This window comes from Bombyx mandarina, chromosome A1 (genome assembly GCF_030267445.1).
Source record: "Bombyx mandarina strain Sakado chromosome A1, ASM3026744v2".
Classification (NCBI taxonomy): domain Eukaryota; kingdom Metazoa; phylum Arthropoda; class Insecta; order Lepidoptera; family Bombycidae; genus Bombyx; species Bombyx mandarina.
The window spans coordinates 196322-209511 of record NC_143234.1 but is presented as its reverse complement, the minus strand read 5'-3'; the positions used below and the strand labels follow the sequence as shown (position 1 = coordinate 209511).

Below are 13190 nucleotides of genomic sequence, written 5' to 3'. Positions count from 1 at the left end.
TATGAAACCTGAGGTCGAAGACTTTTGTAATTCCGCTATCCCACCCTTCAAACCGGAGCGCGTGTTATTCCGGGACAAAAGAATTACAGTACTTCCCCGAGTGGACTCACAATACAAACAAGGTTCCTTACTTTGTTAGTCACATCAATTAATTACACGAACATTAAACGCAATACGAAACAATGTAACATAATGTGTATTGTGTATAGATCGGTCAGCTCTAGAAGTCGTGCAGTTTGGTATTTGTATGTAAGTCACGTGCTCCCGCGAACTGAATAAGCGCCGAGTGGAATGACATTAGTATTGTAGTGGATCGGGTTTGTTGACCTTTATATTAGTCTTCTGAACTCGCGATGAGTAGGAAAACCATATTAAATATACAGTTTAGTCGAGGTATTTGTTGATTATATGGGTTTGGGTTTACTTACAGCATAGTTGTAATTCACGGGACATCGCACTGACTCCTGACTATTCCGCAGAATATAGGCCCTTAATAGTAAAGAAATAAGATCAAATGCTAGATTTAAGGCTTAAAAAGTAAAATGCTTCACAGGTATCCCCCACAGCTCAGCGGGTCTGAGTTCAGCCCAGTCGCCGCTGGTGCCGTCCAACACGATATTCTACCAGCCGCCACCCGCGGACACGCACCCCAATAGTGAGTCCGTAGATTTATCTCACCTGTAATTATAATGGAAACTTCTAGATAAAACTTGAATGGCCTAGCGCGGGCTGACTTGGGTCATTGCAGACAACTGTTGATCGACACTTAGAAGTAATAGCCGTTGTACCCTTCAAGCGGACGCGCAGTTGTTGTCTTACTGTATAAAGACCAGGGTGTGAGCCCGCGTGAGCCTACTACGAATCTAAGACTTGAGTGAGAACGTTTTAGAAACATTACACAATTCAGTGCTCTGTGTCAAGACCAGTCTTCTCCGTCCTCAGCATCAGAAGCTTTGACGAGTCATCATTCGAGCGCGAAGTACGAGACGCCGCAGGACTCTCTCGGGGACTTCGTGACCTTTGTCTGCCAGGAGCCCACAGATGTTGCTCAATTACAGGTAATATAAAAAAGCTCTTCGTCTAAGGATAAAGATATATTAACGACGTAGTACGGAGCAGATTAAACCAATGAAGATGTAAAGGCTGATTGATGGACTGTTCCCGTGGACCGCCTATTCCTTCTGGATATATATATAGCACGTAGGTCCTATTAGCTCCACATCACTCATCGTCATCATCATCATCAGCCTCTATCTGCCCACGGCTGGACATAGGCCTTTATCTTCCCACATCACTCGCTGGACTGATATTTTTTGAATTAATGAAGGAGAATAAGTATTACGTATCGGATATCCATGTAAATACTTGTTTATTTTCCAGGTTCATAGCTTGTCGAGGAGTCCTAAGCCGGCGTACTTCAGCAGCTCGATGCTACCCCCACCCCCTCTACCCCCGATGGCGAGACCAGTAGCTATCATTAGATCGACAGGTATTTTTTGAAAGCTTTTAAACAAAATAAATTTCTAGGCAATTCAATATTCGATATTAAAGCACCTCCACAATCTTCCAAGCAGCTCGTGAGTGACCAGGAGCGCGGACCCTTCATGAAATCTCATTTATTTTTTTAGACATTTTTACTGAAATATATCGCAAATTTTTCTTTGGTTAGAAGGTGTATTCTGGTGTGCGTAGTTCAATGTCTTTAATCAGTTTTTATTTATAAGGTTGCCGTACCGCTCCTTCGGGGGGTTTGTTAATCGACTTACTTTTCTTTGTGCTCCTGACGTCATTTATATGTCCATAATAAATTCTGGAAATTTGTTTATTTGGTTTTCAATAAGAAAACAAAAGAGAGAATGTAATAAACAAAATGAATGTCAATCTTGAGTTTTTTGGAACAAATTTCCTTATGGGACGATGCGGAGGGGTACCCTAACCGGGAAAAAACGTCCGTAACGTAAGATTTGTATAAGTAATGCACACAGTGTACGACTTACAAAAAATAACATATTTTTTATTATATCATTCATTCACCATGATCTCAGAGCGTTCGTTTGCGCAATACACTAACTCTTATGCAAACAACCGCGAATGAAGTGTACCACAACGTTACCGAATGACCGTGGGTTGTTGCGAAACCTCCAGTTTTATTTTCTTTATACCTCGAATAGAACTTAAAATTAATATTTTTATAATAAGGAACTTCGTTCCTATCCGGTGTCCCACGACACCACACATCTTTTTTTTAAATAGTATGGATACATATTATGTTTAATGTAGCTAAAAGTAAGTTAAATGATTGACATGCAACGTGTGGCGGTTATGTGTTGGCAGCGAGCGAGCTGTCCCCCTCGCCCCCCGCGGTGGGGTCGCCGCCGCCCTCCCCCCGCCGCCGCTCGCCGCTCGCCTACCGCACCGACTGCCACCCGCCGATGTCCCACTTCAACCACTACCACACGCAGTCGCAGCAGGTACGTACTGCCGCACGCTACTACTCTGAGATGTTCTAAGACAAGACTAATGAGGTCAGTTTGATTCGCGACTGTGGCTTATTGGAACCCGGTGCCAAAGATAACCTGTTTTGATCTCATTTAATTTGAAATAAATCACTTATGTTTCACTAGCTGACCCGGCAAACTTCGTAGTGCCTCAATCGATAAATAAAAGACCTAAACTTTTGTATAAAATAAACTTAAAACAAACAAAAGGTTGTTTGCTCCGTGCATCCGTGCAGTACAGACGTGTTAGCGATCTTTCCAAAAACATTCATTTCACCGACAAACCATTTTAAACTCAAGCAACATATGCTCTTGATTACAATTTGCCGTGAAGTGCAGTGCGAGAAAAATAAAATTTATTTAACTTATTTTAAAACCACTACTATTAACATTTCGACCATAACAGTTTAAGCAGTGACTACAAATTCGCCTGACCTCTTCGTGCCCCTTACAACAAAGTCACTAATTGAGCCACGGATCTACAATGAGCTCTATCTCTCTATCTCTCTATCTCTCAATCTACGCTCACCGAATGGAGGTGACGTGTCTCAAACGTATGGAGGATCTCAACCAAACCTATCGGTAACTCCTGATTTTGATACTCCAAAAATTACATTTAGAAATAAACGAAGGTCATCTAATAGCAACGATTGTGTCATCGAAAAAATCTTAGACGTGAAGAAACAGATGGCAGAAATGATGTCTCTTATGGCGTCAAGTAGTGTTGCCCAAACTGAGAATATAAACAGATTGTACCAAGATGTCAGTGCTATGAAAGGGCAAGTTGATAAAATATGTAACAATATTGAATCCATCATCATCGAACAGGAAAAATTGAAGGTGGATGTGTCAAACGTGATGACGTCTACCAGTATATTGGGAAATAAAATTGAACTTCTTGAAAAAGAAGTGGAAGGACTTAAGTTTAAATCGTTGCATACACAAGAATCTGCGTCCATGAATCGCGTGAATTATAACAAGATGATTGCCGAATGTCAAGAACGTAGTCAGCGAGCAAAAAATATAATCGTATGCGGTGTCATAGAAGCCACCTCTGAAAATGCTATAGAAAGATTGGAATATGACAAAAAAGAAATAATAAAACTTACTAAAATGGCCTCAAGTAACTGTCCTGAACCTGAAAACATACACCGTCTTGGAAAATATCACATGACAAAATCCGCCCCATTAAAGCTATTTTTAAATCAGAGGACGCTGTTAAAGTTATACTTAGAAACCGAAATAACATGGCAGCTGCTAACGTCAAGATATACAGTGATCAAACTCCACATCAGAGAGAAACCTTAAAAATCCTGAAACAAGAACTTGAAAATCGAATTTTCAATGGCGAAACTAATATTTCTATTAAATATGTAAAAGGAGAACCAGCAATAGTAGAATCCTTACCAAAAAACTCTGCGCCGGCAACAAACAATCTAGTACCAGAATAGGAATCTTACAAATTGAGAACATTTCATACCAGATTACAAACGACTACTCACAAATTGAAACGTTCTACTCATCTCTCAACTTTCTCTACGCCAATGTACGCAGCATTGTTAAGCCGGGAAAGTTTGATGAGCTCAAGTGCGTCCTGAAGTCTATCGATAAGTAGTTAAAAAATGAAACGAAAAAACAACGAAACTAACAACCTGCAAACATTTTACCAATGCCACATCCATGCGAACTAGCTCCTTGTGGCGCCAATATCTACCCGCCACCGAGCGGCCGGCGGCTGGTCGATGCGATCTGCTGTGGTAATCTACCCTGTTTATACATTTTAAGAAAATAATAATCTTTATAGTTTTTGTTAAATATATTGTCATAGCACCGCATGTTGTTACTACAAATTATTGTCATGTACTGCACGAACTGAATTAATTATAACTATTTTAATGTTCTCATTTAAGTGAATTTATGTAATTCTTTTGAGAATAAAGAATATCTTTAACCCGAAAAGGAATCCGTCCGACGGGGGATACATCAAAGGAAAAATAAAATTGTTACTTTTATTTAATTCCGAGAATTTTCATATTTATCTGCCTTTTAAACCTTCTCTGGACTTCCACAAATAATTCAAGACCAAAATTAGCCAAATCGATCCAGTTCTCGAGTTTTATCGAGACTAACGAACAGCAATTCATTTTTATATACATAGATATATAGATTTGTATAAATAAATAAAATTTACCCCTGTTTTGACCTCGAAATAAGTGACTATATTTTAAGGCCACACTTGGACTTGACTGAAACCAAGCCCCATTCAATATTCTTGTAGGTCCGTCTGTTTGTTTGTTCGGACGAGATCGTGAACCGATTCTAGTGGAACTTTGCATGGCAACTAGAGAATCTCACAAATTTAGAGTACGTTTGGTTCTAAAATCGTTAAGACTCATATACTTATGAAAGTTGCGGCGTAAAATTAAAATGAAAAGTGGGAACCTCAATTTCAGTAATCACGTATTGCGATATGTTCCAGGTGTTTACGTCGTATGGCACGGGGCTGGGCTCGCTGAGCGGGACGGGGGGTGGGGGCGGCTCGGGGGGCGCGTCCCCTCCCGGCGGCCTGGGTCTGTACGCGCCGCGACCCTCCAATAGGGCTCCACCGAGGTACGGCACTACACAACTGGTGGTTTACTGGTAGTAGGACCTCTTGTGAGTCCGCGCGGGTGGGTACCATCACCCTGCCTATTTCTGCCGTGAAGCAGTAATGCGTTTCGGTATGAAGGGTGGGGCAGCCGTTGTAACTTACTTGAGCCCTTAGAACTTATATCTCAAGGTGGGTGGTTACGTTGTGGATGTCTATGGGCTCCAGTAACCGCTTAACACTAGGTGGGCTGTGAGCTCGTCCACCCATCTAAGTAATAAAAAAAAAAACAAGCTGATGACACAGATAAAACCAGGCCAGATTTCATACGATTCTCAGAGCCGTCAGAGAGCTAAATATTTTGCAACTTAACCCGTTGAGCGCGATGCGTCGATAAATCAGCGGCTTGGCTCTGTCTCTGGCATTACTGAAGTTCATGGGCGACGGTAGCCACTCACCTTCAGGTGGGCCGTATGCTCGTCTGCATAAAAGGGCAATAAAAAAAATTTGCATTGTTTTTTTTACGTAAAAGTCTTTATAATGTACTTTTTTTTCAAAAATCCTTAGGTAATGTCTGTAAAATATGTGAAAATAAGCTCAGCACTAAAAGGGTTTAAGTTTTTGAGTGTATGGGTATAAGTATGTATATAAGGTCCTGTTAAATTGGATTCTTTATGTCACTTTGCATGTTGCCTTCTGCAGTCAGCGAGTAAAGCCGGTGTGTGCAAATGAGCAGTAACGTCTAACCTGGCATTCTAGGTGCGGTTACTGTATCCTACTGTTTTAGCGTTAGCAGTTGGAACAAAAAGTAATTTAAGCTTACACCCAGTCGGATTGTAGAAAGGTTAAAAAACGAATCCTTCTCATACCTCTTTTCGTTTCTCATTCCAGGTGGAACCCACCGTTCACGACGCTAGAAGAAGAGTTTAACATAATGACTGCGCCACCTGGTCCGGACCACGTGGTCCTACTGGATGATGGTTCGTATTGAAATTTGTTATTAGTAGTCTGTCTCCAAGTAGTGTTCTCACTTAAAATTTTGGGTCCATTTTGGAACTAACAGAGTAAGTAGCACACTCTATGTATTTGACCTTTCAGAAGGAATAAATGGTTGGTAATTAAGTTTTAGTCTACGGCTTTCAGATCGTTTCTTCCAATCAAACGTGATAACATCAGAGGCAACAGCGATGGACACGTCCGGGGCGGTGGGGGCGGTGGGAGCGGCGGTCGGCGTGGACGGGGTCGACGCCCCCGACAAGGCGGCGCCGGACCTCCGCTCGCCGTGATCCCGCGCTCCCGGCGCCCGCTGGGTCGACGACCCCGGCGACGGAGCCGCGCGCTGCCACGTGCACCGGGCGGCTGCGTCCTACCCGACACCCGGCCCGCCCGCGACACTCGCGCCTCGCCCGCCGGACGGAGCGCACGTCTCCGTGCTGCGCTGGACGCCGGCTCCGCTCTCACATTGGCGTCCGGTCACCCATCGAACTGTCTAATATGACGTTTGTGTTCAGTGTTTTGTTCGCGACTGGTTATGTCGAGTGGATTGAAACACTTTTGTAGTTACTATTGCTCTCGCAAGACTCAATTACCCAAAGTCAATCATGTTTAATTACTAATTAATAATATTTTGATCATTGTTCAAATATTAGGATGTACGTTCAGTCCATTTGAGGTAATCGATGTCCGTGAATATAGATTCAGATTCAAGATGTAATTAGTGTTAATAGGAAAAATTATTATTAAAGGAAGTGGTCGTAGTTGGAATTTAGGATTTACAATTTTTTTGCGCAATGTCGGCTGTCTCCGGAGCTAGCAATGATAACATGATGATACATTGATTAGAAATTTATAAAATTGACCACCTATTGTCAAAACGGAGCGATACCGCGTGCACTCGGAGAGTTTCACGAAATAGACAGTCGGCATGCTTTTGATTTCATAAATTTACTAAAATATATGTAACAAGATACAATTCTCCAACGATTATATAAAAAGTAATAAAAAAATTAAATTATAATATAAAACAATGAAATTATATTCTAATACTTTTATAGAATACAAAAACGAATATGATATGATCAAAGCCTTCCAGTAAATTTAGTGAAATTATAAAATTTAAAGGAGTGCAGCTTGTATAAGATTCCTTTGCTGAGCTGTCAGACAGTGAGGACGGCCCCCGAGCTAGCCGCGCCGCTTGGGGGGAGAGTCGCGTCGCTTGAGGGGCGAGTCGTATCGCTTGAGGGGCGAGTCGCGTCGCTCGGGGGGCGAGTCGCCACTCGGTGGGCGAGTTGCATCCGCTCGGGGGTCGCGCGTGTGATATTATAAGGTGTTCTGTTTCGTTGTTGTGTGTTGTATTTTAGATTTAGTATTGACATTGAAAAAGTGGTTTTTTGTAACTTATTGAATATTTAAGAAAGACGAGCCTTGCTTAAGGAACTAGTTTAGTTGTGTAGCCGAAAGTTTAGTTTTTAGTGAGGCTTGCGGTTCGGATGTCATTTTCGGTGCCATTTAAGAAGCTTTCGCTTGGTGTTTCGATCTCAGAATGATTTTAGCGAAGCTATAAAGCTGACGTCCGGATCGTAAGCTCCAATACGTAGTTCGGACATCGAGAATGATATATAGGTGCCTTTCATACAATTAATAAAGATAATAATGTAAGTACATAATTGTAAAATTTTGTAGTTTTTTTATCATCAGCTCATTTTATTTAAATCCATTTACTAACCTTAAACAAGTACTATTTATTTAACACTTATACATATATTTGTTTTCATATTGTGCAAGCATAATACTGAGATTTTTTAGAATGCTGAACTAATTTTTTTTAAGCCTTTTCCGATTTCTTTGTCAGCAAACGACGCGGCCATATGAAAAAAGCTAGTCATTAGAATTATTAATTAAATTTAATAATGAGAATTAAATACTTGTATTGGTGTCCCTTATAAACTAACGTAAAGGGAATTATTAAAAAAAAAGTGGCCAAATTACTTTTAATGAAATCGATATATAATATAATTATTGATATATATGTATGTATGTATATACACATTTTTGATAGATTTAGATTTACGTAACATTGTATGATTTTAGAATTTGAACAGTCAATGTTGTCCTTGAGAGTCTATCCGGGTTGTTAAGAATTTGCGTTAATAGATAAGACACAATTGTTTTCTTGTTATTTTGTGATCCCTTATTGAATTAATACTTCTGACAAAAAAAACCTTTCATAGCAAGACAATCTCGCGGCTGTGTAAAATTGACAGGATTTTACCTTTGACGTTGACGTTGCGAGAGGATGATCAGGGGTCTAAGAGGAAGGACGAAATCAGACTCTGGGTGAGACTTCTTCCCGACTTCGGTCAACACTTTGAACTTATCTAACTTAACTAAGGATAAGATCTTGTCAATTCTGAACGCTCGCAGGATTGTTGGTTAACTGTCGGTTTGCAGTAGATCTTAAAACATAAACATATGAGGTGTCTTAGTATGTATGTAAAACTTATTCAAAATAACTCATGTTTGATTCAGGGATTGGAACCGCTTGATTGTTAATTCTGTTCTTAATTGTCTTGGTTAAAACGTCACAATAGTTTGTAAGGCCGGCTCGAGTTTGTTTCAACAACATAATTTTGTCGTCCCTTTCAGTTTTGCTCCCAAACGATGAGAGGATACTATTTAGAATTAGATGAATAAGGTAATAATAGCAATAACAAACGAAAAGCAATAATAAAACTAAATTGTGCGTATAGGGAAGCTAGGTTATTGTACTGAATGTAGTTCGGACACACGCAGATTATATTTTGTAATGAAAAATAATAAATTTAAAATGTCGGATAGACTGGTTTAAAGTAAACTATATGACAAAAAAATGAATAGCTAATTCACGGAACAAAGTAAGCGGCCGACTAGAGCGGGCGGAGCTGTGTAACTTAGTCAATTGCTAGCTGTAGACCGTAGACAAATTACGAAAGTACATTTAGATATAGTGACGTCATAGCTTAAAAGATACAATTCGTCAAAACATGAAAGGGACAGTCGGCACGCGCGTGCCTAGCGTCGGCGTCGAATTTAAATTTCAATTGGTGCCGAAATAATATTTCTAGACTGTGATTCAATTGTTCATTTCGATCGTGTCTTATATTGGAATAGTTGTTTGTGTACTGGCACGACGGATGCCGGGAGCGCGCTGTCCCGGGCTTGGGAAGACTGGCGATTAAGTTTTTTAACGAAACTGGACTAACACGCGCCAAAAAGTTCAATCTTATCTTAATCAACGTTACATTTAACTGAATTTTTTGTACATCACGTCACGTTGGCTTCGGTAGCGAGAACACATTCATATTGCATCGAAGCTCATTGATATGTCGATGAATTAGTCAAGATTTCACACACACACAGATACCGTTTTCTAAAGCATAACATTATTTAGTGATTGTAGCTTTGCAGTTATCGTTTTCATTTTTAAATTGTAGACGTATAAAACATTAATATGCAAGCGAAATACATAGCCACCGAAAAAGTTAAAAGGTAGTTTGTAGATAAATCACTGAGGGGATTCAACAGCGGCATACGTCAAAATTGACAGCTGTCATAATTGTGGCGCCAACTACAAAGTGTCAACGTCAAGCAACAACCACAAGTGGGTTTCGTGATGTGCTAATTAATGGTCTGCGATTTGACATGTGCTCCTTCTGAATTCCCTAGCGATTACGTTACTTAGCCACACTGTTATTGATATTGAATGATAATTGAAAGCCTAAACATTATGTGCCTTAGATACAACAATTGTATGTTATATATGATGCGTTCTATACAACGTGCTAATTAGAATAAAAAAAATATGAAAAAAACATTATTTTGAATGGCTGGTACTTGGATTTCTATATTAATTAGTGTTCATTGCAATTGCTTCACGTAATTATGCATCCCTTGCCTCCAAACTTTATATTGATCTGTCTGTCTGTATCACACCCAACATTTGTATAGCTCAAGTTGCGTGACTATATAACGTAGTTACACGTTTTCACCTTTGAAATTGCTTGACATTCCGATCGTGTTGCTCTATGTGCTTAGTGAGAGTTTTTTAACTTTTCGATCGCGTAAAATTAACTCATATTTGTATAGAGTTGGAACAGCGCCCCTCACAGCAAGCAAAGGTGAGCTGTTCTAACTTCATATAAATTTGAGTTAACTTTTACGCGATCGAAAAGTTAAAAAAAACGTGTGGTGTCGTGGGACACCGGATAGGAACGAAGTTCCTTATTATAAAAATATTAATTTAAAGTTCTATTCGAGGTATAAAGAAAATAAAACTGGAGGTTTCACAACAACCCACGGTCATTCGGTAACGTGTGAACTGATTGTGGTACACTTCATTCACGGTTGTTTGTATAAGAGTTAGTGTATTGCGCAAACGAACGCTCTGAGATCGTGGTCAATGAATGATAAAAAAATATGTTATTTTTTGTACGTTATTACAAAGTTAAGTCGTACACTGTGTGCATTACTAATAAAAATCTTACGTTACGGACGTTTTTTCCCGGCTAGGGTACCCCTCCGCATCGTCCGATAAAGAACTCCGTTCCAAAAACTCGCACTAAGCACACTGAACTAGTTGTGAAGTCAAGTAAACAATTACTATGTTATATAGATATGCTACATATTAAATTTTGACTCTTTGAGTATTAGAACGAGCAAGCACCCTTCGTGAACTTAAAAACTTAATTCCAAATTAGTCCATCTATGGAAAACATAAAACATATTTACCATTACGTAACGCTTAAAGTGCGTAGTTTGCTGGAATATTACCTAATAATTATCTATCGTATATAATTTTAGTAATAATCTTTATACCCATTTATATTTTAATGGCGTGTCTCTATCTTAATCTATGCTGGTTTTTTCTATTAGAATCGCTTTTATTTAATGAAGTTTTACTTATTTTGGCGCGCTAAAGGTAGAGTTTTAGTGTGGATTGGAAAATTATACGACAGAACTTTATTACGCAGGCGCTCTTCTCAGAGTTGAACGTGGAATTCAATTGGGTTTTGAAATTACGGTTAATTTGGAAATACCATTTTCAGATTTGATTTATTTTTCACAACGCTCATCGAAATGTTAGTCGAGTTATAAATTGTTCTAAAATAATAACCTTCGTAATCTTGACAGCAAAATAGTGGGAATTTGTTGTGCAATATGGTCTTTTGGAAGAGCCTGAGAAGCCATATCTAATAGTTTTGTTCCATTCCCACTCCATTCCCACGTGCACTTCTGAAGACTTCTCAACTCGACTACTCGTTCGCGCCCAAAATGTATAAACAAAAACTTATGATTCTTCAGACACGTTGTTTATTCAAGATTAAGCTCTGTTGACTATATAAAAGGTTTATGTTTTCTTGTTTTTTTTTCCATTCTAAAAACATTTAATAGTTTAGTCGTGCCAAAGAAGTATCACTTCCAGCTTCTAACCTATACGTAGTGCATAACAAACAGCTACTTTTTTAAAACTGTTTAAGCACTAAGTTGTTTGTCGCATCGCTTCTTGATATAACTCAATTCAAGTCCTTATAATCTATAAAAATATAGTCGTAATAATAATTTAGACATGGAAAATACAAAATCCGTCTCGCTGTTAAGTTTTTCTCGAATCATCATATAACAGACATACGTAAGTAGTGTTAACGTTAAGTATAAAATAACCGTTTTAAGAATACACCTAATTACGAACTGTTTCGTACATTTTATGTGCAATTTTATTTACTTGTGTAACTTCGTAATGGAATTTCTTTTCTATATTGACGGAATTACAGCTGAATGTCAGGCTGAAGGTCGGTGACATGTGTTGCGTGGTTATTACGTTTTTTTTTGTTTTGTTTTAGCGAATTTATTAATTAATCTAGTTCATTACGGTCGTGTATGTAAATATGTTTCAATGTATGTTTTAAAATAAAATATGTAAATTAACTTTAGAATTCGAATTTATGTACGTGTTACGTTTGTCATCTCATTTCTTTATCGTGCTTCTTCTATAACCTTTTTTGATGTAATTGTTTTAAATGATAAAGCGAATCGAATGACCTCTTCCGAAATAATTCAAACGAAAACACCAACTATGTAACTAAGAATAGGTTGTTCAATTATGCACAATAACAAAATAAATAAAATAAAAAAACTAAAGATAGACTTGTAAAAATGTTAAAACATGTATTTTTAACCTATACATAGTAAGATATTTATAGAAATTAGTCGTTTAATTATTTCGAACGACTTGTTATAAAGAAAATTGGTGCTTAAGCTTAAAACAATTATGGTGTGGCACGATTGTCGTGTCCGGAATGTATTGTCGTGAAAGGGTCGAGCATTTTGACACAGCATGCGTTGTTATGCAAACGGCTCCATTGAATTGTCCATTGACAGCTGTCAAAACGGACAGACGTCAAATCGTCAGCGGTTAGCGTATCTCTCAGTTGTGTCAAAGATTATTTATTATGTTTTTATTCGAATGGACAGTTCAATGTGAGGACGCGAGCAATTATAATAATGTAGGTAAACTTTGCTCAAAAACGATGAAAAAAACTGAAAGTGTTACAGTTGATGCAATACAAACAAACAAACACAGAATTGAGTTTTATTTTGTCCTAATCTACTTTGCTTTGTAAAAAAAAAATGAATACTATTATGTACATTATCACTACTGCTAAACACACTGCCAAATTAGACTAACCATTCATTTTATTGGTGGTAGACCACTTTATGGGTCGTGGGAAGGCAACGCCATCCTGCCGGATTTATATTTCTGTATTGCACGTGCGAACGATCGAGCTCTCTGCCCATCACGGATGCTAAGTAGTACTTACATGTAGACATGAGGTCTAACATAAGTCTCATAAGTCTCCGTTGTATTACTATACAACTACCGACTCGAAGCAGGCGAGCACTCCACCTGTAAAGATCCAGGTTTTATATTTTATTTCTTTATTTTATTGCCTTTGTAGGCAGACGAGCGTACGGTCCACCTGATGGTAAGTGGTCACCGTCGCTCATGGACGTCGGCAATGCCAGGGGCAGAGCCAAGTCGCTGCCTACCATTCAGTACTCTCCGCAAG

General features: G+C 38.8%; 1 protein-coding gene and 1 pseudogene across 11 annotated transcripts in view; both read left to right on the top strand.

Moving 5' to 3' along the window:
• Nucleotides 1-12705, top strand: part of NfI (Nuclear factor I) — a 70164-nt gene extending 57459 nt beyond the window's left edge. For 10 of the 11 annotated variants that reach the window (XM_089739363.1, XM_089739360.1, XM_089739357.1 and 7 more), the window contains 7 exons: nucleotides 554-655; nucleotides 943-1058; nucleotides 1381-1489; nucleotides 2335-2471; nucleotides 4978-5108; nucleotides 5977-6065; nucleotides 6229-12705. In XM_089739363.1, coding sequence (XP_089595489.1) covers nucleotides 554-655; nucleotides 943-1058; nucleotides 1381-1489; nucleotides 2335-2471; nucleotides 4978-5108; nucleotides 5977-6065; nucleotides 6229-6371 — 827 coding nt within the window. In that variant the 3' untranslated portion in view covers nucleotides 6372-12705. Of the gene's footprint in view, nucleotides 1-553; nucleotides 656-942; nucleotides 1059-1380; nucleotides 1490-2334; nucleotides 2472-4977; nucleotides 5109-5976; nucleotides 6066-6214 lie in introns of all 11 variants that reach the window. The other variant, XM_089739358.1, reaches the window with a different exon arrangement.
• On the top strand, nucleotides 3030-4457 carry LOC149499445 (uncharacterized; annotated as a pseudogene).
• Nucleotides 12706-13190: the final 485 nt, after the last annotated feature.